The sequence below is a fragment of the Bubalus kerabau genome, chromosome 16 (genome assembly GCF_029407905.1).
Source record: "Bubalus kerabau isolate K-KA32 ecotype Philippines breed swamp buffalo chromosome 16, PCC_UOA_SB_1v2, whole genome shotgun sequence".
Taxonomy (NCBI): Eukaryota; Metazoa; Chordata; class Mammalia; order Artiodactyla; family Bovidae; genus Bubalus; species Bubalus kerabau.
Window position 1 is genome coordinate 46,186,886 of NC_073639.1, and position 27,846 is coordinate 46,214,731.

Below are 27,846 nucleotides of genomic sequence, written 5' to 3' on the forward strand. Positions count from 1 at the left end.
AGTTTTCTGCCTCTCTCCAAAGTTTTAATTTTACAACTTTGTAAAAGTTGAATTATATCAAGACACAGAGATTCTAAGAATATATGACCCTAGAAACATATTTAAAACCTTAATACATTTATTTGCCAGTGAAATGGCATTCTGACCCACGTTGGCTTGTTAGTATATAAAGTCAAACTCGGCATTGTGGCATCATGCTCAGGTCTTTTGATTTTAATTTTAGCTGCTGAACTGAGAATATGCACAAAAATGTCCAAGGTGTAAACCACTTTGGGCTTAAGCATCCTTATTTTCAAGTATTCAAAATTCACAAAATATTATCTATCCATAGCCTTTTGATACGATCAAAATGAAACAGATCATCAACTTCAAATCAAGAGGGATGGTATGGGGAGGGAGGTGGGAGAGGGGTTCAGGATTGGGAACACGTGTACATCCGTGGCGGATTCATGTTGATGTATGGCAAAACCAATACAATATTGTAAAGTAATTAGCCTCTAATTAAAATAAATAAATTTAAATTAAAAAATGCAAATATTTAAACAGGAAGAGATAATAGCTTATCTTTTATTAAATAATAAGATCTAATATTATTATTAGAAGTGAGAAATGGCTCCACCCATCAACAGAAAATTGGATTAAAGATTTACTGAGCATGGGCATGCCCATCAGAACAAGATCTAGTTTCCCCCTCAGTCAGTCTCACCCATCAGGAAGCTTCCAAAAGCCTCTTATCCTTCTCCATCAGAGGGCAGACAGACTGAAAACCAAAATCTCAGAAAACTAACAAATCTAATCACATGGACCACAGCCTTGTTTAACTCAATGAAACTATGAGCCATGCTGTGTAGGGCCACCCAAGACGGACGGGTCATGGTGGAGAGTTCTTGCAAAATGTGGTCCACCAGAGAAGGGAATGGCAAACCACTTCAGCATTCCTGCCTTGAGAACCCCATGAACAGTATGAAAAGGCAAAAAGATAAGATACTGAAAGATGAACTCCCCAGGTCGGTAGGTGCCCCATATGCTACTGCAGATCAGTGGAGAAATAACTCCAGAAAGAATGAAGGGATGGAGCCAAAGCAAAAACAACACCCACTTGTGGATGTGACTGGTGATAGAAGCAAGGTCTGATGCTGTAAAGAGCAATACTGCATAGGAACCTGGAATGTCAGGTCCATGAATCAAGACAAATTGGAAGTGGTCAAACAGGAGATGGTAAGAGTGAACGTCAACATTTTAGGAATCAACGAACTAAAATGGACTGGACTGGAAGAAAAAGAGCAAAACCATCCCCAAGAAAAAGAAATGCAAAAAAGCAACATAGCTGTCTGAGGAGGCCTTACAAAATACCTGTGAAAAGAAGAGAAGCAAAAAGCAAAGGAGAAAAGGAAAGATATACACATTTGAATGCAGAGTTTCAAAGAATAGCAAGGAGAGATAAGAAAGCCTTCCACAGTGATCAATGAAAAGAAATAGAGGAAAACAATAGAATGGGAAAGACAAGATCTATTCAAGAAAATTAGAGACACCAAGGGAACATTTCATGCAAACATGGGCTCAATAAAGGACAGAAATGGTATGGACCTAACAGAAGCAGAAGATATTAAGAAAAGGTGGCAAGAATACACAGAAGAACTATACAAAAAAGATCTTCAAACCCAGATAATCACAATGGTATGATCACTCACCTAGAGCCAGACATCTTGGAATGCAAGGTCAAGTGGGCCTTAGGAAGTATCAATATGAACAAAGCTAGTGGAGGTGATGGAATTCCAGTTGAACTATTTCAAATCCTAAAAGATGATGCTTTGAAAGTGTACTCAATATGCCAGCACACTTGGAAAACTCAGCAGTGGCCACAGGACTGGAAAAGGTCAGTTTTCATTCCAATCCCAAAGAAAAGCAATGCCAAAGAATCCTCAAACTACCGCACAGTTGCACTCATCTCACACGCTAGTAAAGTAATGCTCAAAATTCTCCAAGCCAGGCTTCAGCAATACATGAACCGTGAACTTCCAGATGTTCATGCTAGATTTAGAAAAGGCAGAAAAACCAGAGATCAAATTGCCAACATCCGCAGGATCATCGAAAAAGCAAGAGAGTTCCAGAAAAACATCTATTTCTTCTTGATTGACTATGCCAAAGCCTTTGACTATGTGGATCACAGCAAACTGGAAAATTCTTCAAGAGATGAGACTAAGAGACCACCTGACCTGCCTCCTGAGAAATCTGTATGCAGGTCAAGAAGCCACAGTTAGAACTGGACATGGAACAATAGACTGTTTCCAAATTGGGAAAGGAGTACTTCAAGGCTGTATATTGTCACCCTGGTTATTTAACTTACATGCAGAGTACATCATGAGAAATGCTGGACTGGATGACGCACAAGCTGGAATCAAGACTGCCAGAAGTATCAATAATCTCAGATATACAGATGACACCATCCCATAAGGATGGCAGAAAGCGAAAAGGAAATAGTCTCTTGATGAAAGTGAAAGATGAGAGTGAAAAAGTTGGCTTAAAGCTCAACATTCAGAAAACTAAGATCAGGGCATCTGTCCCATCACTTCATGGCAAATAGATGGGGAAATAGTGGAAACGGTGACAGACTTTATTTTTCTTTTGGCTCCAAAATCACTGCAGATGGTGACTGCAGCCATAAAATTAAAAGACATTTGCTCCTTGGAAGGAAAGTTATGACCAACCTAGACTGCATATTAAAATGCAGAGACATCATTTTGCCAACAAAGGTCCATCTAGTCAAAGCTATAGTTTTTCCAGTAGTCATGTATGGATGTGAGTGTTGGACTATAAAGAAAGCTGCTGCTGCTGCTGCTAAGTCACTTCAGTCGTGTCTGACTCTGTGAGACCCGATAGATGGCAGCCCACCAGGCTCCCCCGTCCCTGGGATTCTCCAGGCAAGAATACTGGAGTGGGTTGCCATTTCTTTCTCCAATGCATGAAAGTGAAAAGTGAAAGTGAAGTCACTCAGTTGCGTCTGACTCTTCACAACCCCATGGACCACAGCCTACCAGGCTCCTCTGTCCATGGGATTTTCCAGGCAAGATTCCTGGAGTGGGGTGCCATTGCCTTCTCCTAAAGAAAGTTGAGCACAGAAGAATTGATGCTTTTGAACTCTTTTCTTGGATAAGACTACTTGAGAATCCCTTGGACAGAAAGGAGATCCAACCAGTGCATCCTAAATTAAATCAGTCCCAAATATTCATTGGAAGGACTGCTACTGAAGCTGAAACTCCAATACTTTGGCCACCTGATGTGAAGAACTGACTCATCTGAAAAGACCCTGATGCTGGGAAAGATTGAAGGCAGGAGAAGGGGAAAACAGAGGATGAGTTCGTTGGATGGCATCATCAACTCAATTGACATGAGTCTGAGTAAGCTCTGGTAGTTGGTGATGGACAGGGAAGCCTGGCCTGCTTCAGTCCATGGGGTCACAGAGTCGGACACAACTGAGCTACTGGACTACACTGAATGATCCGTCAAAATGATTGGTATTCCAAAAGTATATACACTAAAAGCTATTTTATTACTTCCTCTAACTGCTGTGGAGGGTTTCCTTGGTGGCTCAGACGGTAAAGAATCTGCCTGCCAATGCAGGAGACATGGGTTGGACTCATGAGTCAGGAAGATCCCCTGGAGAAGGAAATGGCAACATACTCCAGTATTCTTGCCTGGGAAATCTCATGGACTGGAATTTCCCATGGAAAATCCCAGAGGAGCCTGGCAGGCTATAGTCCATGGGGGTCACAAAAGAGTCAGACACAACTTAGCCACTTAAACAACACTACTATTGTGTCTTATCAAATCATCAAAAACTGCATCTTTAATCCTCAGTATCTCAACTATGCATTCATGGTATTATGATAAAATACCATGTCCTAAACTTATATTTAAGGGTCAGGTAACAGTGCCGATGTATCTTGTATAAGCCTGTTATTAAAGCCATGTTATCTTATTTCAGTCAGTGATCATGACATGAAAATTTTGAAGATGAATTTTTTAATTTTTCACTTGTTTAATCCATATAAAACTATAATATCATTATACAGGTATTTACTGTGTGCTAGGCATATTTGATCTAAGTGCTTTACAAAAGATCCTTGTATATGCTTCCTATCACTGGGAAATACAATGTAAGCCTATAGTCATGTTTTCCTTTTTGTCTGGTGTTCAGGGAACTAAAAGCTAAGCCCCAGAGCCCAGCAGTCCCCAACCTTTTTGGCATCAGGAACTGGTTTCCTAGAAGACAATTTTTCCATGAATGTGGTGGGAAGTGGGGTGGTTCAGGCGTAAGGTGAGCAATGGGGAGCGGCAGATAAAGCTTCACTTGCCCCCCACCAGCTGCTCACCTTCTGCTGTGTGGCCCATTTCCTAACAAGTACTGGTCTTGGTTCCCAGCCTGAGGATTTGGGGATCCCTGTTATAGCCAATTGAATTAATGCATAGCTCACGTCCTGATATGAGTATCATTGTATGGCTCCTGAACATTTAGTACTATTTCAATTACTTCATCGTATTTTTGTTATTATTAGATACCATAAATCACCTCTAGAAACAGGGCTGGATAAAAATGAAGTAACTGTTGAGACATTGCCACATACTGACAAGAGTCTTTCAGCATTATTTAGGCATGGCTCCCAGGCAACTTTGCCAGTGTAGCTGCTAAAATCAGGATGCTGGTTCCCTCTTTAATGAGTTAAATGAATCACTGACATGTCCTCACAAAATGCAGTTGTTTCAACCTTTTCAAAATTGTGCTTTGTTCTCAAAAAGCGAAACACAGAAGTACCATATGATCCAGCAATTCCACTCTTAGGCATGTGCCCCTAAAAATTAAAAGAAGAGACTACAACCGATATTTGTACACCCTTTTTCATAGCAGTGTTATTTACAATACTGAAAAGGTGAAACAATGCACGTGTCATCAACAGATGAATGGACACACCAAGTGTTGCATATACATATACATCATGGATTATTACTCTGCCATAAAAAGGAAAGAAATTGGGGTACATGTTACAACATGAATGAACCTTGAAAACATTACCCTCTAAAAATCAGGACTAAGGAAGAATTTGCCTAGTATTACTACTTAGAGCAGGGATACAGGGGCAAAGCAAACCCTGGGGAAGAAAAGCATTTCAAGGGCTGGCTAGAAGTCTGACAAAAGGTAGAAAACCCTGGGAATGAAATTTCACCAAGCTAGAGTCAAAAGCTTTAAGACGGTCAACAGAGCAAACACCATCAAAGGTCAAATACAATCAAACTGAATACTTTCAGCAAATGAGGAAGCCATTGACAATTTCAGCAAAAACCCTCATGGAAGGACAGAGGAGCCTGGCGGGCTACAGACTATGGAATCGCAGAGTCAGACACGACTGAGTGACTAAACACAGCACAGCAGAGTGGCATACAACAAAAGCAAGATGACAGAAGGTTAAGAGGTGAACGAAGACTCCTATCTATAAGATGGAGATAAAATAACACACCCACAACACAGGGTTTTTATAAGGAATAAGTGAGAAAACATACGTAAAGTACATGAGCTTCACCTGACTGTATTATGTGCTAAGCAAGCATTTTGTTTTATTGGGACATACTCATTATGTTGCTATTCTTTTATAATGTTGGTAATAGTGGTTAATAGGCTTTTTGCTTGGAAAAAAAAAAAAAAATCCTGCCTGTACTGTAATTCATTGGGTTTGCTTGGTACTGTGCCAACTGACCTACAATTGTACTAAATAGTAACCCTTTTCTAAGGTCACAAATCTTGAAACTGTGCCTTCAGCATCTACTGAAATTCTTGCTTCTAGCTGCACTGGGATAAACTCAAAACACTATTAGTTTGGGCTCTCTACTATAATCTGTATCAAATTTTATTTCTTAATAGAACTCCAGAGTTGTTTTAGAATGAGCATCACTGAAAAACTGGAAATCAGTTACTTCATTGTATTATTCTTGGTCATTACAATTTATTATCTCATTATGAAAGTCCTTCCAAGATGCTTTTCCATTAGCTATGTAGCTACATATTATTATAGTGAATACAAGTTGTTGCAAATTTATATAAGGAGTGTTTAAAATTTTTACAATTTAAATTAATAGCTTTGGCTTCCACATTCATTAGAAGATAAAAGCTTATTAGTTTAGTATGCTTTGGTTCATTTTTTTATGAGCATTTCTAAACAATTGCTAGTTACTGGCATTTCAAATGCTCTACGTTAAGATAACTAATTTGGAAACCTATTTATTTTCATTTTCAATTACTCAATCACTATAATTACAACTCTATTATATTATTTTGCAATGAAGAAATTCCCATCAGAAACAGACTTCTTTTATCGCTGGAAAATTACTTAATTGTTTTGAAAGAACTTGGTGACAAATACTATCATTGTTCATCACAAATAGCACACTTAACAGTCATGATCTGGAAAATGGATGTTCTCCCAGATTTTCAGTACCAATTAACATCCAAATTAAGCTACTTCTCGAGGCAATAAAAATTTCACAAGAAGACATTAAAACTAGTTTGTTTCATTAATGATATTTTAGTTTTAAGAACTATTTTACATCTTGTGTTATCGTTAGGATAGCTAACACAGTTACTTGTAATTTTTACCTAACACTTACATAGGCAATTTTTACTCTTTTATTTTCTTTATGATAAAAAATGGCATTCATGGAAACAAAGAAGATCAAATCTCATGGTATCCGGCAGGATTACATTTAAAGTTCTGGCAACAGAGCTTGTTTTTCAACCAAGCCTGGTTTGAAAAGGATTTACATTTAATCCTTAGTGAGGTTAGACGTTTCATGCAAGAACTGCAAGCTAACCAAACGTCAGTAAAAATTCTTAGGTTACACTTTATTTTTCTCAATATGACATTTTAAAAAGTTTTATTAAATACTGTTCTGTAACAGCATATGACTATCTAAATTTTTCTAGATCTATGCCAATATTCCATTTTGATTGGGGGTGCCTGCTATGTGGTGCAATGCAGCCACCCTAACTATAACCTCCGTAAGTCTTGCAATCTGCCAGATCAGATACACAGGAAATTCTCAATATATTTCTGTTAAATACAGTAGTGAAGAAGTAATTTTCATGACATTTTCACAGATTAGGATATTGGTCCAGCATTATTTACACCACTTATGTAATGGTGCAAATTTTCTATATCAGTTGATAGTGACAAATTACAAGAAGGGAAAATAAAACTGGGGTGTTTCTCATCCTTCCTGATTGTCTAAGACAGGTGACTTTTGCACAACACTGGGTTAGTAGTGCTTACCCTCCATGCGGCCAAAAATCCACATGTAACTTTATTGTTAGCCCTCTGTATTCCATGGATTAAGCCAACCAACCAACCATAGCTCATACAGTACTATAGTACACAGATAGTATTATGGTGAAAATGGTAAAAGCGGACACACGCAGTTCAAACTCGTGTTGTTCAAGAGCCAACTGTATAATGCTATGACTTATGATGTCGAATCACCAAAGCTTCTGAACAAAACAGCTAGAAGAAATAGATTAAAAAGGATTTACCTTCATTTTGAGGTAAATCCACTAAAAAGTAACTGACAAGGAAAAGAGACAGGTATACAGTATATATTAACTAATAAAAACATAGCTTCTCTTTCTGGTTATGTCCTTTTGATGATTAATTTGAGTGAGTGAGACTTTTAGTAATTAATCACTGCACAAAAAATGACTGGCTATTTTGGCATTTCCATATATGGAAACAGTAATGTACATAATCAGATAGCCCTCTAGCAGCATTTGGGAGAAAGTCACATGTAATCAGATAATTCTCCAAGAGAATTTGGGAGAAAAAAATTATTAACTAGTGTCCACCAGCATGTGTATCAGTTCCTGAATGCTGCTAAAACTATTACCAACAGTCAGTGGCTTAAAGCAAGACCGAACTTGACCTTCTAGGTCTGGAGTTCAGAACATCAGAATCAGAGTCACTGAGCTGAGGTCCAGGCTGGTTCCCTCTGGAGGTCTGAGCAGCCAGTCTGATCCCTTGTTTTGCCCAGCATGGCAAGGTTGTCTGCATCCCTTCACCTGCATCCTCTTCATGTCACTTCTACTGCACTGGTTACATCACATCTCCTGTTACTGACTCTACCCTCCTGTCTCCTCTCCTAAGGACTCTGGTGATTACACTGGGCCCACTTGATGATCAGGCTAATCTGCATTGCAAGACTTTTAATTTAATCACAGATGCAAAGCCTCTTCCACTGTGTAAAATAACATATTCACGGGTTCCAAAGATTAGGATAAGTTCCTCTTTAGGGGACAACTATTTAGCCTAGCACAAGGCACAAACCCTGAAGATGAATAGTAAGGGAAAAAATTAAATATTTTAAGATTTGAGTATCTAAGATGCAAAGTAGACAAAAAAAAATGGGGCAAGCATGTCAATATTATCCTATAATAAATGAAACAATGTTGGAAAGTTAATAACAAAAGCAATAAAATGTACAGAATAGTAAACTAAGAAAGTTTTAAGAAAAGAAATTTAAATTTACATATAGAAGAAAATATATAAAATAAAATTTTTTTAAAACAACAAAGATAAGTAATTTCCAAGAACCAGAATTAAGCTCTTTTAGCTGATCCCAAATATGAGTTTTTTCTTGACAGGTACAACTGTGTTGCCCAAACAGAGCTGAAGCCTACTATTAAAACACATAAAAAACTCAGGCAGCAGAAAGGCATAGAAAGTTTGGCAGGATCACAGATTGTAGTGTAACAATAATTCCATATAATTACAAAGCATGTCTACACCAAAGAAAATGGATTGTATAAACAGGCTTTATTTCCATGAAAGAGTTCTTATGTATTTCTGACAAGGCAAAATATGTATATAGATTGTTATAATATATAATACTTAACTATGTCCCATGAATGCAAAAGTTTACATTTTCTATTATAAAAACCCAGATTTCAGTCAAAGGTAGGAATCGAATGGAGAAATCAACAAATATTTTAAGCATAACCATACAGCAGATGCCACTTCACCTCTGCTGCTGCTGCTGCTAAGTCGCTTCAGTCGTGTCCGACTCTGTGCAACCCCATAGACGGCAGCCCACCAGGCTCCCCTGTCCCTGGGATTCTCCAGGCAAGAACACTGGAGTGGGTTGCCATTTCCTTCTCCAATGCATGAAAGTGAAAAGTGAAAGTGAAGTCGCTCAGTCGTGTCCAACTCTAAGCGACCCCTGCAGCCTACCAGGCTCTTCCGTCCATGGGATTTTCCAGGCAAGAGTACTGGAGTGGGGTGCCATTGCCTTCTCCACACTTCACCTCTAACAAATCTATATTCTCACTGATTTGAGGGTCTTAGTTCAGTTGTCATCAGCAGTAGCATACAAACTGATATAATAAATGACTGTCATAACAACTTCAAAAGAGGATGATTACATTTATTTGATGATTTTGGTGAAAGTGAAAGTGAAATCGATCAGTCGTGTCCGACTCTCTGCAACCCCATGGACTGCAGCCTACCAGGCTCCTCAGTCCATGGCATTTTCCAGGCAAGAGTACTGGAGTAGGTTGCCATTTCCTTCTCCAGGGGATCTTCCCAACCCAGTGATTGAACCAGGGTCTCCCGCACTGCAGGCAGACGCTTTACGGTCTGAGCTACCACGGAATTACAGCATTAATAATGAGACCTTACAGAAATGGAAGGCAGCAGAATGCAGATGAACACACAGACATGAGAAATAGGAACCATAAAGCTAAAAACTGAGATGCGAAAAGCTGAAGGAGCACATAGCCCTGGAGGTTGGAGAGTTTCAGGAATATTTATATGGCTGTGATTTTTCTTCCACTACACAGTTACAGATTGTGAATAAATGTAAGATTGCTTTCTGGTTAGCCATTGACATTTAGCATCTGAATTAAAAGACAAATAAGCAGGAAGGAAATGTTTTGCAAACAGAATTGGCTAAAGTATCCTTATAGTGTTAATGCTCATTGCTTCAATGCATTCTTTGTTAGATAATGAACTTAATACACTGGGGAAAAGGGCTGCCCCCTTCCTTCAAAAGTTGCTCCCCCTCTGTCTGCAGCTCCTAATGCTGCATCCACAACCAGGCTCTGGAGTTAGAGTAGAAAGACCTGAACTGCAGAGGAAAGCTCTGGCCAATATTGAAGCTTCCAAATTTTAGGACTTCCTTTATTTCAGCAGACCTTTGTAGGGAAATTTCTAAGGGGATATTAATAAACAAAACCTCAACTGTACAATAGAGTTACTAACAAATGGTTCATTTTCTTTAGGATGAGATTCTACTGTAAAATATGACATTAACTTGCAGATGCATCACAACCCTACAGTCAATGTCCCTTTAGGGTTGTGATGCCAGAAAAAATATTGTTCCTTAATTTCTGTAATTTTTCCACTCATTTTAGGGTGTAACACATCAAGTACACAAAAGATTCAAGCACAAGCCTCTCTGATATCACATTGTTCAGCATACTATTTCCATGAACATATATTCTGTATTTAGACAAATTTAAGTCTCTCTACTTTTCCAGCCTCTTGTTCTGGGGGTATCATTTGTTATTTTCTTTTGTTTTTTTTAAGAAATATGTTCCTTGCTATTACCAAAAAAAGATGAGATCTAACAGAACTTTGTAAATCAACTATACGACATTAATTTTTTTTTTTTAATGACAAGCAGTAACAATTCTGTTTAGAATGTGAAGAGATTGTACACTATTAGTGGAAATTCAAACCAGTAAAGCTACTATGGAAAACAGTATGGAGATTCTTCAAGAAACTAAAAATAGAACTATCATAAGATCCAGCAATCTCACTTCTGGGTATATGCCCAAAGGAAACAAGACATCTAGAAGAGATGCTTGCATTTCCATGCTCACTGCAGTATTATTTACAACAGCTAGAGTATGGAAACAACCTAGGCACCCATCAATGAATGAATGGATGAGGAAAATGCGGTACACACACACACACATACACACATACATATAAAGTAGAACATTATTCAGCCTTAAGAAAAGAAGGAAAATACTATCATTTACAACAACATGGATGAACCTGAAGAGCATCATGCTAAGTAAAATAAACCAGACAGAGAAAGACAAATACGCCATGGTATCACTTATATGTCGAATCTTAAAAAAAAAAAAAAGAGTCAAATCCATAGAAATGGAGAGTTGAAAAGTGACTGCCAAGAATTTGGACTATGGGAAAGAGGGAGAGGTTGGTAAAAGGTGTAAACGTACAGTTATAAGATGAATAAGGTTTGAGGATCTAGGGTGTAACATGGTGACCATAGTTGTTAACACTACTGTGTACTTGAGATTTGCTAAGAGAACAGAACTTAAATGTTCTTATAAGAGAAAAAATACATATACACGAGATGATGGATGTGTTAATTACCATGATGGGGGAAATCCTTTCACAATGTAGAAACATATCAAATCATCACACACGTTTTAACTTACAATTTCACCTGTCAGTTATACCTCAGCAAAGCTGAAAAGTAAATACACCTACTCTTTGTGACTGGAAGGAAAAAGAAAGAAATACCCACTTATAATATAACTGCTCTCCACACCTGTGTATCCTCTTACCCTCCTGAGTCATCGTTACTATTTCCGATTGGTATTTGTAACAAGTCATGAAGAACAAGCTTTGTCTTAGACACAGTTTTCCCCTTAGAAGACATATAGTGTTATCTCTATACAGATAATAGCTTGTACCTTTCCTAACTATTACACAACAAGGTATTAAAGAGTTTGTTTTTTGGAAAAAGTGAGCAAATCTATAAAATATCACAGCCCTGAAAGAGACATCTGTAAAAACTGTCTTAGAAGTATGAAATAAACATTGCCAAAACCAAAAAATAATCATTACAATAAAGTAGACTATTTAAGTCTATTTGATGAGCATGGTTTCAATTCTGAACCTTTAGGCTATATCTGCACAACACAAAGGGAAAGATAGGTTATTTCATCTAAAGAAATAGCAAATATAAATAATTTGGCTCCTCTGCATAAAGGTCTCTAAATTGACAAAACTAACACTCTACTGTAATAGCATTCTTTACTCTGTTATTTAATCTATAAATTCAACATGGGCTTCCCAGGTGGCACTAGTAGAAAGAACCCACCTGCCAATGCAGTAGATGTAAGAGACTCGGGTTCAATTCCTGGGTCAGGAAGATCCCCTGGAGGAGGACATGGACAGAGGAGCCTGGGGGGCTGCAGTCCATGGAGTTGCAAAGAGTTGGACACGACTGAAGCAACTTAGCACATACGCATGCATACATTCAACATGAGTCTGTTTTTTTAAAGTTTGCTCTGCTAATACTTTTATGGTGACCTGGGCTCACTTTTTGCTAGGCCAAAGCAGAATGTATTAATTTATTTAATCAATATTAGTTAATAATATGACATCATTTATGGGCTCACTCATTGAGGACCTACTGTCTTCTGTATTTTATGGAAAATGAAGAAGCAGAATGCACTGTTTCTGACTTTGAGAGATTAATACTCCATCAGAGAACAAAATTAAAACACACAAAAAGAGTTGAATTACAGTCAAGAATCGATCAGTTTAACAAACAAACAAATGATAGAGATGAAAGACGTGGATGGAAAAGGGGGCAGAGAGTGAGTGAGTGTAGCTCAGAGTCAGAGGCTCTGCTCAGACAAGAGATGGAGGTCAGAGGTAAGAGTGCAGGCTGAAAACTGATGGAATCCGGCCGCAGCATCGGTGCTCGGGGTTCGCTATTGTGAAGAGTGAGCAGAAGGATGAGACAAGATCATATTGAGAAACCATGCACTATTTTATTATGATCCTCAAATAACCTGTGAGAAAGTTCCTACCCCTTTTCTGTCAGCCCTTTACCCCAGGTATTTTCAGCTTGATACAGTCAATGATGGACTGATGGGACCAAAAGAAGTACAGTGTCTGTTAACTGGAAGGCATTCAATATTTATTAAAGAATAGATACATTAATGGTACTTAATGAGCTAGGACACATGTGTTGCTCTTGTGCAAATGAGAAAAAAAAAAAACTGTATTAGCTGTCCTAAAATGCAGGATAGTACTGGGGATGTTTCCAACAGGATGTAACACCTCAATCATGGTGTTTTAGGGGTAGTATAGAGCCTGGTGGGCTGCCATCTTTGGGGTCACACAGAGTCGGACACGACTGAAGCGACTTAGCAGCAGCAGCATAGTGGTGTCATGAAAGATAAAACAGGGTACAGCGAAAAGCACAGATACCAAATAAATTTCCCAGACGTTTCACCTTGAGAAAATTACATTTCTCACTCTTCTTGTCGGAATTGCTTAAACTAGTCATATTTTCAAATGATGAATGCAACTCTTGTCTCCTCAGTGATACATACTTGTCTGTACATTGTTTAAGAGCTTTCTTGATCTATAATATACTAGATATACAGCCATTTAGGTTAACTAAAAGTCACTGGAGTGAATTTTGGACTTGATTTCAAAATAACTAATTATTCAAACTACACACTCTCTAAAAAAATTAAGTATTCAGAGTTAAAGACATGCTTCTATGAAAAATAAATAACATTCTCATCACAATATATTTTACTATGATATTAATTAATATAAAAATGTGTCATAATTTAAATGTAACATACAATTTTATAACATGCTATGATGCTCCTAGGAATACAGGAATACATTCTTTTTCTGGTCTGAGATATTCCCTGAAAAGCTACACTGTGTTGTAATCATTCCTATTAAGCTTTTAATCCACACCTCATATTATTACTTAAGAAACATATAAGTATCTCAAAAAATGATGCTCAAAACAAAACTTTTAAGCCTTCTTCCTCCCACCTGAAATACCATTTCAGCATGTGGTTTTTCAGAAAGGGTATAATATTAATATTTTAAAACATTAATAAGCAAGTGGACTTTCCTGAATGTCTTTGAGAAGCTGAAGGGTAACTGAACCACATGTCACTCAAGGAATCCACAAATCATCCTTCATAGGCTTCTTTGTCCCTAACACCCAACTCACGCCGGTCGGCAGCCCCACCCCAAGCCTCTCTTTCCTGTTCTTCCTTTTCTTCCTGGGCCTTTCCTTGTTCTTTCTTTATATAACATAAACGTTTCAGGGAGCTCTGTTGCTCTACTTTAGGAAAATCAAATTTGCTTTTTACAATTCTCTGCTTCACACATCACAAAATTAGTACAAGAGAGAAAACAAAGATTATCCTCAGGAGACTAGAAGAAAAAAAAAAAAACTATGAACACAAATTTTTTTAATGCTCATACACATAAGTGTATTAGGAAATAATGTTGCACCAGAATATTAATTGCACAAATCCCTTTCCTAGGTGGCATCCACTTAGTTGTTCAGAGTGAAATGTTAATTCTCCCAATTCTGTAAGTTTCAATGCAGTATAAAGACTAAATGTGAACTGCAAAAATACAAAGGCATTGAAATCACTAATTCAACAAAACCCTGAAATTTGAATATTTATACTAGGAGAGAGCATGCATTTTTTTTTTCCCTGAGAATTACTCCTTATTTTTCAGTTATAATTTCTTCTAATATTTTCCAGTTAAACTATTCATAACTAAAAATATTAAATGAATTTTAATCTTACCATTGTTGTCTCTTGAATAGATCCAAAACTGTTGATAAAAATGTTGACTACTACATCAACAGGAATGCCTGTCAATAAAAATGAAGGATATAGTTTAGTGGCTGTAAAAACCTTGGTCAGAATCTTCATATTTTTATGGTTTATGCAGTTGATTGCTATATTTTTTCCAATCCACACAGATGTATAAACCTATGGTTTCAAGATACATGTTCACAATTGCTATTAACTTATTCTTCTAAATAGGGATCAACACACAAACAAAAAATGAGTTATGTTGTTCTTCATAGCATTATTTATTCAGAAATATTTCTCTCTTAAATTGTAGGGACTCTGGGAAAATACATTTACCTTAAAAAGTTTTCAATTGAGCTGATGCATTTAAGATATTGTAAATTATTTTTTAAAAACATCATTTAAAAATATGATTTATGTTTTGCATTTTATAGTGTTTCAAATTTTTTACCTTAAATGGCAAGCAGAATACAACAATTACTATATTTTGATTTTTAATCCATGAAAATGTAAACTTAATCAGACATACAACAGAATTGTTATAAAGATTTTTGCCTGACCTGTTGGAAAATAATTTTAGAGTTCATAGAGTGAGAACTAAGGTATAATGTTGCCAATTTCTTTCTTGCTTTCTTTTTTTTTTTTTTTTTTTCACTCATTGTGGGTTGCTGCTTGGGCTAACAAAGGGAAAATGTGAAGTTAGCCTTTTGGCCACATAACCTCTGACTGATGAAAAACAGGTGTCGAATCAATACATGGTAGACATGTGACAACCCAGACCATGGTGCTGTTGAAAGTAACAGAGTAGGTTCTGGTAATGAACAAAAAACTCTGTTTTTACAACATCGTTGTATAACTTCAGTTGACTAGAAGCAGCTGCAGGCTTTACTTTTTTTTTTTTTTCCTTGTAAAGGGAAAAAAAAAAAATCAAGCCTCCTAATGTTAATGCAATCTACATTAATACCTGTCCTTAGCCAGCAACAAAGATGGCAGTTTTCCAGAGATATATTCATATATCTAACTCATCAAGAGGAAGAAAGAAAGAGGGAAAGTAACAAAGAAAGAAAGGAGGGAAGGGAGAAAGGAAGGCAAGCAAACATATACAATCTTCTCACAACTTTTACTGCAAGTACAGTTTTGGTTTTTAAATGGTGTGATAGGTGGTAATATTTTATTGAAATAAAAATATAGTCACATTTATTCACAAAGTTAACATGTTTTTAAAAACCATATGGCTTTTTTTTTCAGCCAAAGCATAGAGGGATTTTTTTTTAAATCAATGTAAAAAACTAATAAAGAGTAAAAAAATAATTTAAATGCTTCTCAGAGCTTTCTCTATTCGGAAATGAGTATATGGCTGTTCTCCTACAAAGTAGAACTTTGGTGTCTGAATGAGAGCCAGAGTCTAAATTTAAATTATTAAGGTTAAGAATACAAAATACTTAGAAAACCCATCACATGGGTTAGTCTATTAATTCACCATAGAAAACCCATCATATGGGTTAGCCTATTAATTCACAATATACGTTTTTCTTTTAAGCCCTAGAACCATATACAACTATTACAAGTAATGTTTTGCTTATCTTTAAACATTTTTTGCATTTAATTGCTCAGACATAAGAACATTACAGAACAGTTATTACTGTTTTGAATATCTGAAATAAATGATTTTACACAGATAAAATTAGGTTTTAAACTGCAAAGAATGGAGATATTGACGGGGGAGAGACAAACCTTTGAAATTTGGTCTTATCCTGGGATCATAACTGACCAGCAGCCTGTTCAAGATATTGCTGGTGGAGTTGGCGGGTACTCGGGCTAGGTCCTCTGCTGACTGTTGCCTATGAGAGAAAAAACAAAACCCTGGTATGTATTCAGAAACAGCAAGCAACAGGCATGGGTGATTTTCATTAAAGACTTTGCTTTTTGAAACAAATATATAGCATGTCTTTTCCAAATAGAAGTGAAAAGTAATAGATATTATCAGAAGCCCAAAAGATATCTGTCATTAAAAAAAAAAATTAAACAGAAAAGTAATCCAGCATTTAATTTTAACAAATGAATAAAACACTGCCGCAAATAATCCATGTTTCTTTCTTTTAAATAAAGTTAGGCAGACCTCTTACTTGTCCTGAAGCAGTATGCAATCAAAATCTAGACAAGCACAAAAGAAGGGCAGACAAGGAGTTAAGAGAAAAAAGAGATAGATAGTTTTTGAATAATATATTAGCCTTCTATCTAAGCAAAAAAGTATGTGAAGACTACAAGATGATATGGACAAAGAGACAGTCCAAGAATTTACAAAATTTATAAAAGTCATATGACACTTGTAAAATGATACTGTGTAAGAAACACACAATGAATGCTCTCTGTGGAGTTCGCTGTTGTTTAGTTCGTAAGTCGTGTTCGACACTTTTGCGATTCCATGGACTGCAGCCTGCCAGGCTCCTGTGTCCATGGGATTTTCCAGTCAAGAATACTGGAGTGGGTTGCCATTTCCTACTCCAGGGGATCTTTCGGACCCAGCGATCAAACCCTAGTCTCATGCATTGGCAGGCGGGTTCTTTACCACTGAGTCATCAGGGAAGCCATTAACTCTGGATTGGTAAAAGCAGGTCCTTTACTATCAGACCAATTAAATAAAGGAAAGTATAGAGGTCTGAGATACAGCTGCTTTTTTCTTTTATTCAATATATACATATTTGCTATCAACTATCAGAAAGAGAAAAACTGCCATATTTTTCTATTGTAATTAACTTTGAACAATGAATTTTGACTAAATTGGTAGTTGCTTGGGAGCACTTAAACTCTTCCTTGGAGGTCTCTGAAAACTGTTCTGTTGTTTACTGTTTGTTTGGGATCTATTACCACCAATAAAATCTTATCATATAATCATTTTCCCAGTCCAAAAATCAGTTCAGTTCAGTTCAGTTGCTCAATCATGTCTCTTTTCGACTCCATAAATTGCAGTACTCCAGGCCTCCCTGTACATTGCCAACTCCCATTTACTCAAACTCATGTCTATTGAGTCGCTAATGCCATCCAACCATCTCATCCTCTGTTGTCTCCTTCTCCTGCCTTCAGTCTTTCCCAGCATCAGGTTCTTTTCAAATGAGTCCATTCTTTGCATCAAGTGGCCAAAGGATTGGTGTTTCAACTTCAGCATCAGTCCTTCCAGTGAATATTCAGGACTGCTTTCCTTTAGGATTGACTGGTTGGATCTCCTTGCAGTCCAAGGGACTCTCAAGAGTCTTCTCCAACACCACAGTCCAAAAATAATATCCATGAAAATCACAAGGAAGATTAAAACTACACTTGAGCATCCAGCACTGTCTATTCTGTATCAATATGATGTGCTCCTGTGTGCTCAGTCTCTTCAGTCCTGTCTGACTCTTTTGCAACTCCATGCATTGTAGCCCACCAGGCTCCTCTGTCTGTGGAATTCTCCAGGCAAGAATATTGGAGTGGGTTGCCCTGTCCTCCTCCAAGGTATCTTCCTGACCCAAGGACTGAACCTACGTCTCCTGAATTGCAGGCAGATTCTTTAACCACTGAGCCACCTGGGAAACCCCATTGAGATGGTAAAAGTATCAATTTCATAAATAACATTAATTTATAGGAAGCAAATAATGTAATACACTTGCTTTGAGATCCCAGCTCTGATGTATCAGGCTATTTTGTTCTTTGTTAATTATGCTACTATGTGCTGATAATATACAACCACTATAGGTGAAATATGACATTAACTAGCATTCAAAAAAAAAATCTAAAAATACCATGAGTTGATACAGACAAACTTTTCAAGTAGCTATCAGAAAGAATCCAAAACATTGGAGAAATAAAGTGAAAACCAATTATTCAAATCTCCCCAAAGTGCAGGAGATTAAGTAGATTTAAGTTGTATCTCTTGACCTTATCAGCTCTCATATCCTACCTAGTTGCAGGTTTTGGGGACTGGTAATGAGATTTTTCCATTTCATTGCAAGGGAAATTGTAACCTTCTTAGAGCCAACTGTCATTCCTAAGCAAAAGGTAGAAAACTTCAAAGAAAATGAGCCTATTTCGGAAAATTGGATATTAGGATGCAAATTAGTGTCCAAACTCATCTACAGGTTTTCTCATTCAAGGAAGGAAGATAGAATTGATGGATTACAAACTACACTTGAATAGGATCAATTAAGAACTGTTATTATTATCTCTCAATGTAAAATCCTTCAAAAGTCTGTGTCTTCTAAGTAATGCAAGAACCAGACATCATAAAACCAATTAATAATAATTTATCTATTTATTTTTTTAGCCATGCCATAGAGGATTAGTCCCCCAAGCAGGGATCATATCCGTGCCCCCTGCATTGGAAGTGTAGAGTCCTAAATACCAGCCAAGTCTCACAATAATTTTTGTGGTAGAGAACTGTTCAGCCTGATTTTTTTCCCAGCTGTGAAGGGAGGAAGAATACGACACCCCACAATCTATACCTCTTTAGCATAAAAATTATTTTGAACCGAAAGCACTCGAAGAAAAGCAAACAGAGGGGCAGAAGAATTTCTCTAAATTCTTCTTATCTGACTACAGTCTGTCACACTGCTATATTTAAAATGAATAACCAACAAGAACCTACTGTATAGCACGTGGAACTCTTTCAATGCTATGTGGCAGCCTGGATGGGAAGGGAGTTTGGAGAAGAATGGATACATGTAGATGCATGGCTGAGTCCCTTCACTGTTCACCTGAAACCATGACAATATTGTTAATCAGCTATGCTGCTGCTGCTGCTGCTAAGTCGCTTCCATCGTGTCCGACTCAGTGTGACCCCATAGATGGCAGCCCACCAGGCCCCGCTGTCCCTGGGATTCTCCAGGCAAGAACACTGGAGTTGGTTGCCATTTCCTTCTCCAATGCATGAAAGTATAAAGTGAAAATGAAGTCGCTCAGTCGTGTTCGACTCTTCGCGACCCCATGGACTGCAGCCTACCAGGCTCCTCTGTTCATGGGATTCTCCAGGCAAGAATATACCCCAATATAAAATTAAAAGTTCAAAAAACCCCCAAAAAAACAGAGAAAGAGTTTCTCCAAAAGGAACCCTCTTGTCTTCAATCCCCTCCCCAGAGTTTTCATCAACTGGGTAAGATGACTCATCACAGGAGAGGACACCAACACTTGATCCACACCCAAGAAAACTGAGTCACAAACATCACACCTCTTTCATCTCTTCTTCTCCAGACCAGTCATCTTTTCTAAAAGTCATCCACTCCCTCTGGAGGCCCACATTCTCCTCCCCTCCCCCTTTCAAGATGATATATAAATTCCCAAAACTCACCACTCTCTCCCATATTCAATTTTGTTTTTCTCTGATGCTGGCCCATATGCACATAACATTAAAAATTAATAAATGTGCATACCTTTTATTCTGTTAGCATGACTATTGTCAGACTACTTCACAGACCCAGCTACTGAGGATGGTGTAGGGAAGAAAAAGAAACCTTTTCTCCCTTACAGGTGTAAGTCAAGTTACCCAAACTTATCTTCTAGCCTTCCAACTCACTACCAGATTTTATTTTTCTCCCGATTGTCAGCCTCTCTTAGTGGAAAATCATAATTCCTACTCATCGTTGAACTAATCTACACTATTCTTTAATACTGCCCCTCTAAAATGATGCTTCAATTATACTGGTTTACTCTAATAAACTCAAACTGAAAAATATACTCTTGGGCCAATATCCACTGGATCATAGAGAAAGCAACAGAGTTCCAGAAAAACATCTACTTCTGCTTTACTGACTACACCAAAGCCTTTGACTGTATGGATCACAACAAACTGGAAAATTCTTTAAAAGATATGAATACCAGACCATCTTACCTGCCTCCTGAGAAATCTGTATGCAGGTCAAGAAGCAACATTTAGAACTGGACATGGAACAATGGACTGCTTCCAAATTGGGAAGGAGTATGTCAAGGATGTATATTGTCATCCCACTTATTTAACTTAAAGGCAGAGTACATCATGCAAAATGCCAGGCAGGATGAAGCACAAGCTAGAATCAAGATTGCCAGAAGAAATATCAATAACCTCAGATATGCAGATGACACCACCCTTATGGCAGAAAGTGAAGAGGAACTTAAGAGCCTGTTGATGAAAGTGAAAGAGGAGAGTGAAAACGCTGGCTTAAAACTCAACATTCAAAAAACTAAGATCATGGTATCTGGTCCCATCACTTCATGGCAAATAATGATAAAACAATGTAAACAGTGAGAGACTTTATTGTTTTGGGCTCCAAAATCACTACAGATGGTGACTGCAGCCATGAAATTAAAAGACACTTGCTCCTTGGAAGAAAAGCTATGATAAACCTAGACAGCATATTAAAAAGCGAGACATTACTTTGCCAACAAAGGTCTGTCTAGTCAAAGCTATGGTTTTTCCAGAGTCATGTATAGATGTAAGAGTTGGACCATAAATAAAGCTGAGCACCAAAGAATTGATGCTTTTGAACTGTGGTGTTGGAGAGGACTCTTGAGAGTCCCTTGGACTGCAAGGAGATCCAACCAGTCCATCCTAAAAGAAATCAGTACTGAATATTCACTGGAAGGACTGATGCTGAAGCTGCAGCTCCAATACTCTGGCAACCTGATGCGAAGAACTCACTCATTGGAAAAGACCCTGATGCTGGGAAAGACTGAAGGCAGGAGGAGAAGGGGATGGCAGAGGATGAGATGGTTGGAAGGCATCACCGACTCGATGGACATGAGTTTGAGCAAGCTCTGGGTGTTGGTGATGAACAGGGAAGCCTGGCATGCTGCAGTCCATGGGATTCAAAGGGTAGGACAAGATTGAGCAACTGAACTGACTGAATTTTTGATAGCTTTTTTCATATCTATGTGTATATTACTAATTATACTGAATGTACTGACTGATTCTTGAGGGAACCATGGCTTCTATGGTTTTGTAATTCCCTACACTCATGTAGCAATAAATACATAATACCCCAGGCACTCTCCACCTGCCAGCTTTTCTACATCAGCTTCAGTCTCTGGATGCCCACGGGTACTATAGGGGTAGCAGCTTTGCTCAACATTTCCATACGAAGAGCATTTGCTCTTCAGAAATTCTCTTAGGAGAAAGGATTTTTTTTTTTTTTTTTCCTCAGAAGCTTCCCAGCATTGGCCACTCCTGAACCAATCACTAGTAAAGAGGAAAAAGCAATCATTGATTGGCTCAGATATATAGTCTGGTAAAGAACAAATACTGGAGAACCAACCACCATGTCCATTACATGATTTCACCTGATCATCACAAACACTCACTTGGTTACATAGGAGAGACATGAACCACACAGAGAATAGTTTTTCAGCAAAGAAAGCGGAAAAAACAGATAGGTAGAGAGTGAGCAACAGATGAGTAAATGGGGCCATAAGGTATGTATATATGAAAACCAGGACACAGCAAGCTTCAGAGATTTTCCAAGGTGGGAGAGTCAAGAATGAACCCTGGTAATCCCTACTACTAGCCATCATTTCACAAACTTGCCATAATAAAAGTGGAGTATTATCTATCTTTTATTACTGTCCATCCATATACTCCTTTATGTGATAGAGGACATTAATCTTACCAATTTTCAAAATCATTCATCCTGACAATTTGAAGTTACACTTTCTACAACTTGCCAGGGTCTCCCTTCCCTTTCCTGTAGTCATCTTCAGATGCTTGGACTTCTCTCCACAGTCAAACTTTAAAATATCTTACTTGTTAGTAAGCACAAAAGCACAGTTTGGGTTGACAAAAAAATCTCTTGAAATGAAAACAAGAGTATATCAAATATGTTATAGACCTTTTTCTTTATTCTTATTTGTGTCAGTACATATTTTCGTGTCTTTGCTGCAAGCAATTGGATAGAATCTTTAATTAACTCTTCACCTTTCTTTATATTAGAAATGCAAAGACATTTAAAAATTTAAGTGAAATCTCATGTAGTTTATTTTCACATACATGAATCCAGGGCATTTTCCCTACCTAAAAAAGCAGAATTCTTTTTTTTTTTTTTTTTCCAGCTTCATCAATTCTAAAACAACATTAAAGTCATCTTTACCAATTAAGTATATATATATGCCACTTTATTTTCTTTCAACCAATCTGTCAACAGTTCTGATATTATTATACAACAAGATCGATTTCATGGAAATATGATATTAATTTAAGACAATAATTGAGTCTATTCAGGGAAAGTGATCAGATGACTAGAGAAAATAATGTCTTAGACCAAAAGCCTTTTTACAGTCTGTCCTCTTTTGTTCACTTGCCTAAACTTGAACTGATGTCATGACTAATATGCAAAGATATGCATGGAATGGACCAGGCTGTATAGCTGGATGATGTAATGTTTTCCAGAACTAAAGGAAAAATCCAGAAATGTGTTTCCAAAGAGGGAAGCTCAGTTTTCCATTAACTGCAGAATGTTCTTATTTTCCGTGACCCTTTAGCGGCCACACTGCACAGCAGCATTTCAAAACTGGGGTGCACAGACATATTGGCTGTATGTCCTCCCTTAAACCAGGAACCTGAGACATAGGATCATTTTGTTTTTCCAGTGAGTTACAATGCAGCAATGATATCACACATCTTCTCAGACCTGGGTGTGGCATGGATCTCTCCAGCTTGGGTCATCTCAAGATGGGAGCTGCAGAGTTTTCTACAAGCACAGGACAGCAAGGAAAGAGTTACGTTTGAACAATGTGTAGGTTTTATTATTTTTACTCTAAGGCAGTGGTTGTTTTATTCTTTTTTAGCACCACAGACATGCTGAGAATCTGATAAAAGTTATGTTCTTTCCTTAAAAACTGCCCACAAAGTTTGCAATCCTGAGGTTTCCCAGACTGAGCCCCACAGATTGAGAAACCCTCCTTCAGGACCTCCCTGGCACTCCAGTGATTAGGACTCTGAGCTTCCACTGCAGGGGACACAAGTTTGGTCCCTGGTCGAGGAACTAAGATCTGGGATGCCATAGAGCATGGCTAAAAAAAAAAAGAGAGAGAAAGAAAAGAAACCCTTCTTCATGGAAACTAATGCTGTTATCATCACCTAAAGTGACATAAAGGAAGATTTCTTTTTTTTTTTGAGACTCTGATGGGACTTTGTCAAAAAAGACACAGGAACAAACTGAAAGAGCTTCCTACAGCCACATCTAGGATGATTTCAGCAACAAAAGAAAATCAAGTTGGGTTATAATCCAAAGTACAAAATAAAAACCCATAAGTCCATAAAGATGTAAATAAAATGACTGATTGAATAAATAAATGGTAGAGAAAAGACAAATCTCCCATGCAAAATTCCAAGTAACTGGCATAGATCTCTGTGCTCAAACTGGGGCAGCATCACATCCCTCCTTGGTGTGAGCTATGCATAGAGACATCCTTCCAAAGACCACAGGATGGAAAGGAAGAAAAACAGTAACTTCTACACTGGTGAAGTCTAACAAATACAACTTTACCCAGGTGATTAAACTTAACCTGTTAACCCCATGATAAATCATGCTGATTTTGCGTACCTTCAATATAGTATGATGAGAATGTTATTTCTAAACGTGTGTTCTTCCTCCGCAGAACACATAACCTCAATATAACCATGACAAAAACATTGGACAAGTCCCCATGGAGGGATGTTCTACAACTACCTAACCACTATTCCTCAAAGCTGCCATGGTCATGAAAAACAAAGTCTGAGAAACTGTCACAGCCAAAACTAGCCTAAGGAGACATGAGGACTAGATGCAATTTATAACCTAAATGAGATCCTGGAACAGAGAAAAGACATTAAATAAACACTAAGAAATATAAATAAAGCATAAATTTTAGTTAATGACAATATACCAATATTCATTCTTGAATTGTAAAAAAATGTGCTAAACTAATATAACATGTTAATAATAGAGAAAACTGCTGCTGCTGCTGCTGCGTCGCTTCAGTCGTGTCCGACTCTGTGCGACCCCAGAGATGGCAGCCCACCAGGCTCCCCTGTCCCTGGGATTCTCCAGGCAAGAACACTGGAGTGGGTTGCCATTTCCTTCTCCAATGCATGAAAGTGAAAAGTGAAAGTGAAGTCGCTCAGCTGTGTCCGACTCTTCGAGACCCCATGGACTGCAGCCTACCAGGTTCCTCCGTCCATGGGGTTTCCCAGGCAAGATTACTGGAGTGGGGTGCCATAGCCTTCTCTGAGAGAGAAAACTAGGCACAGAGTATTGGGAACTCTATATCATTTTGATAATTTTTCTATAAATTGTCAATTCTAGAATTGACATTTAAAAATGTCAAGTCTAAAGCCATTATAACTTTTTCAAAGTGTATTTGAGAAAAAAAGAAGAGGGGGTAAATAATAATAATAAACACCTCTGCAAAGGTGAACAAGATGACAAATAGCATTGTGAAAAGATGCCCCACATCCTGTATCACCAAGGAAACGCAAACTAAAACAATAATGAGGTACCACAGCACACCTATTCGAATGGCCAAAATCCAGAGCCCTGACAATACCAAATGCTGGCAAGGATATGGAGCAACAGGAACACATATTCATTGCTGGTGAGAAAGCAAACTGGTACAGCCACTTTGCAAGGCAGTTTGGTGGGTTTTTACAAAACAAAACCTATTCATATAGTATGATCCAGTAATAGCACTCGATGGTGTATACCCAAAGGTGATAAAAACATATTTACACAGAAACCTGCACACAAGGTTTACAGCAGCAGCTTTATTCATCACTGCAAAAACTGGAAGATGTCCTTCAGTAGGTGAATGGATAAACAAACTGGCAAATGTCAAGACAGTGGACACTGAACATCCAGACAGTGGAACAGCACTAAAACAAAATAAACTGTCAAGCCATGAAAGTACAAGAAGAACCTGAAATGCATATTTCCAAGAAGCCAATATGAAAAGGCTGTACATTTGCAACTATATAATATTCTGGAAAAGGCAAAACTATGAGAGACAGCAGAAAGACCAGTGGTTGCCTAGAGGTTGGAAGTTTGGAGGAAGGAAGACCAGGTGATGCACAGAGGATTTTTAGGGCAGTGAAAACACTCCACATGACATCATGATAATGGATACTGTAATGGGTGGACAACATCATTATACATTTGTCAAAATCCACAGAACTTGGACAACACCAAGAGTGAATCCTCATGTAAACCATGGACTTTGAGTGATTACCATGCAGGGTCATCGACTGTAACCAAGGTAGCAACTGGTGGAGGATGTTGATGATGTGGGAGGCTGAGCAGGGTACAGGGGAAATCTCGTACCATCCTCTAAATTTTGCTGTGAATCTAAAGAAGCTCTAGAAAAGCGAAGTTAAAAAAAAGAACAGGAAAGAAACTAAAAGATTCAAAAGAGGAAATTACACTTTCTTATTCTAAAATCTTTCTTACTTCATAACTCTGTAAACTCTGTATAAAATCATGGAAAACTGACACTATGATCATATGTGAAGGCTGGGGCTCATGATAAACTGCTGCTACAAGTCTGTACATATCACCTCAGAAGGTTCCATTTTTCATCCACATGGAATAATTTTCAGTTGGATAATCAGATAGACATACAAAGATAGATAAACACTTTCTATATCCAGTTAATAAATTTGGTCAGTAGTTACTTAAGAATCTTAAGAATCTAGACAATCTTGGGGTTATTATAGAGTATTTTAATTTGCTTATTATTTGCCTAACTATAGTGTAATTTATTATCATTTCTCTTGAAATCTTTTGTATTTATTTTCCATTTGGTTTTCCCAGATTAAACTATGAATTGAAGGTTTATGCATACAGGGAGTGATAACCTCTACCATCATTAGGTCAGTTTAATTAGTTTATATTATTTGAAAAGAAAGTGTTTATGGGTATATGTGTATGTGGGTGGGAAAGTGTGTTGTGTTATAATTGGCTAAGAATTGTAATTACCAACAGTGTTCCTCAACAATAGTTTTATCACCTCAGTTGGGCTTAAGGAACTGATGAATTCCATGGAAACATTTTAAAATCTTTCATATCTTAAAGTATGCAATTACTTATCCATGGCTCTTTGAAAAGTATTTTTCACAAAGTAGAAACACCTCTTTGAGAGGTGCTGTATACTGGATACTGACAACTACCAAAACCCATCAAAGACTATGGTCCTTTGGATAGAAGCCTCATGACACAACGAATTAAACCTCAATCCAAAGAAAATGTTTCCTGTGCAATTATTTTCCATACTATGCAGAAATCGTATTCCACCTAGCCCAGCAAATCGGTATCCATAGAAATGCCTCTGACTCTGAGACTAATTACAACTGGAACAGGACTTATCTTCACTCAGTTTTTCACACACACAGCATTAATATAAAATATTTCCTGTCTGACTTAATATAAATGGTAATATGAGAAGCCCCACAGTCACATAATAAAGTTACGTGCGACTATCACTGAAGAAACCCTTAAGGGTGGATGCGTGTTCTGGTGTCAGACAGGCTGTGAGAGTCCAATGTGACAGTGGTGAATCACTTATGCTCTCCAGCCTTCATGTATTCCATGTACTTTAAATGAAGGTTTAAATGAGGTGACTGATAAGATCCTTCAGGTGACAATCCAAATCGCCCTGTGATGAAGGCTGTGACCTTGTGCCCCTCAGATCACCCAGCAGAACTGAGGCTGCCAAGAGCTCAGAGCTCCGAGTTGCAAAACTCTGGGAACAGCCTTCAGCTGACAGGACATGTCTTGCCCTGGAGGCAACCCAACTCTGAAGACTCTGACGCGGGGACACCAAGGCACCAAGCTCCTTTCTACTAACTTTAGCGGCCATTCTGAAAGTCCATCCCAGTCTCAGAGCTCCCAGGGCACCAACTAAAGCCTCAGTTTCATCTGCATTGTTCCTGTGTTTGAATCCTCCTCTCTCAGATCCAAGAGGTCTTTTTCTAGAAACAATCTCTTTCTACAGGGAAATCTTCATCTCAGAGGCTGTTTCTGAGAAAATTCAACTGATGATATAAACTAAATAAGATTCCTTAAAGAACAACCAAAGCTTCACCAGTAATGCAACTACCAATATGCTACATGTCTCTTCTACTTTAGTTATTTTAAAAGGTTTTATTTAAGAAAGCTCTTGGCATTCACAACATGCCATGCACCAGTTATGTATATAAGAGTCAAACA

General features: G+C 37.8%; 1 protein-coding gene across 2 annotated transcripts in view; it reads right to left on the bottom strand.

Annotated features, from left to right (window-relative positions):
- GLRB (glycine receptor beta) overlaps nucleotides 1–27,846 on the bottom strand; it is an 89,570-nt gene that overhangs the window by 34,959 nt on the left and 26,765 nt on the right. The window contains exons 1-4 of one of the 2 annotated variants that reach the window (XM_055549618.1): nucleotides 19,501–19,794; nucleotides 19,290–19,398; nucleotides 16,406–16,512; nucleotides 14,660–14,727 (exon numbers count right to left, since the gene is read on the bottom strand). In XM_055549618.1, coding sequence (XP_055405593.1) covers nucleotides 14,660–14,727; nucleotides 16,406–16,512; nucleotides 19,290–19,375 — 261 coding nt within the window. In that variant the 5' untranslated portion in view covers nucleotides 19,376–19,398; nucleotides 19,501–19,794. Of the gene's footprint in view, nucleotides 1–14,659; nucleotides 14,728–16,405; nucleotides 16,513–19,289; nucleotides 19,399–19,500; nucleotides 19,795–27,846 lie in introns of those variants that run through there. The other variant, XM_055549619.1, reaches the window with a different exon arrangement.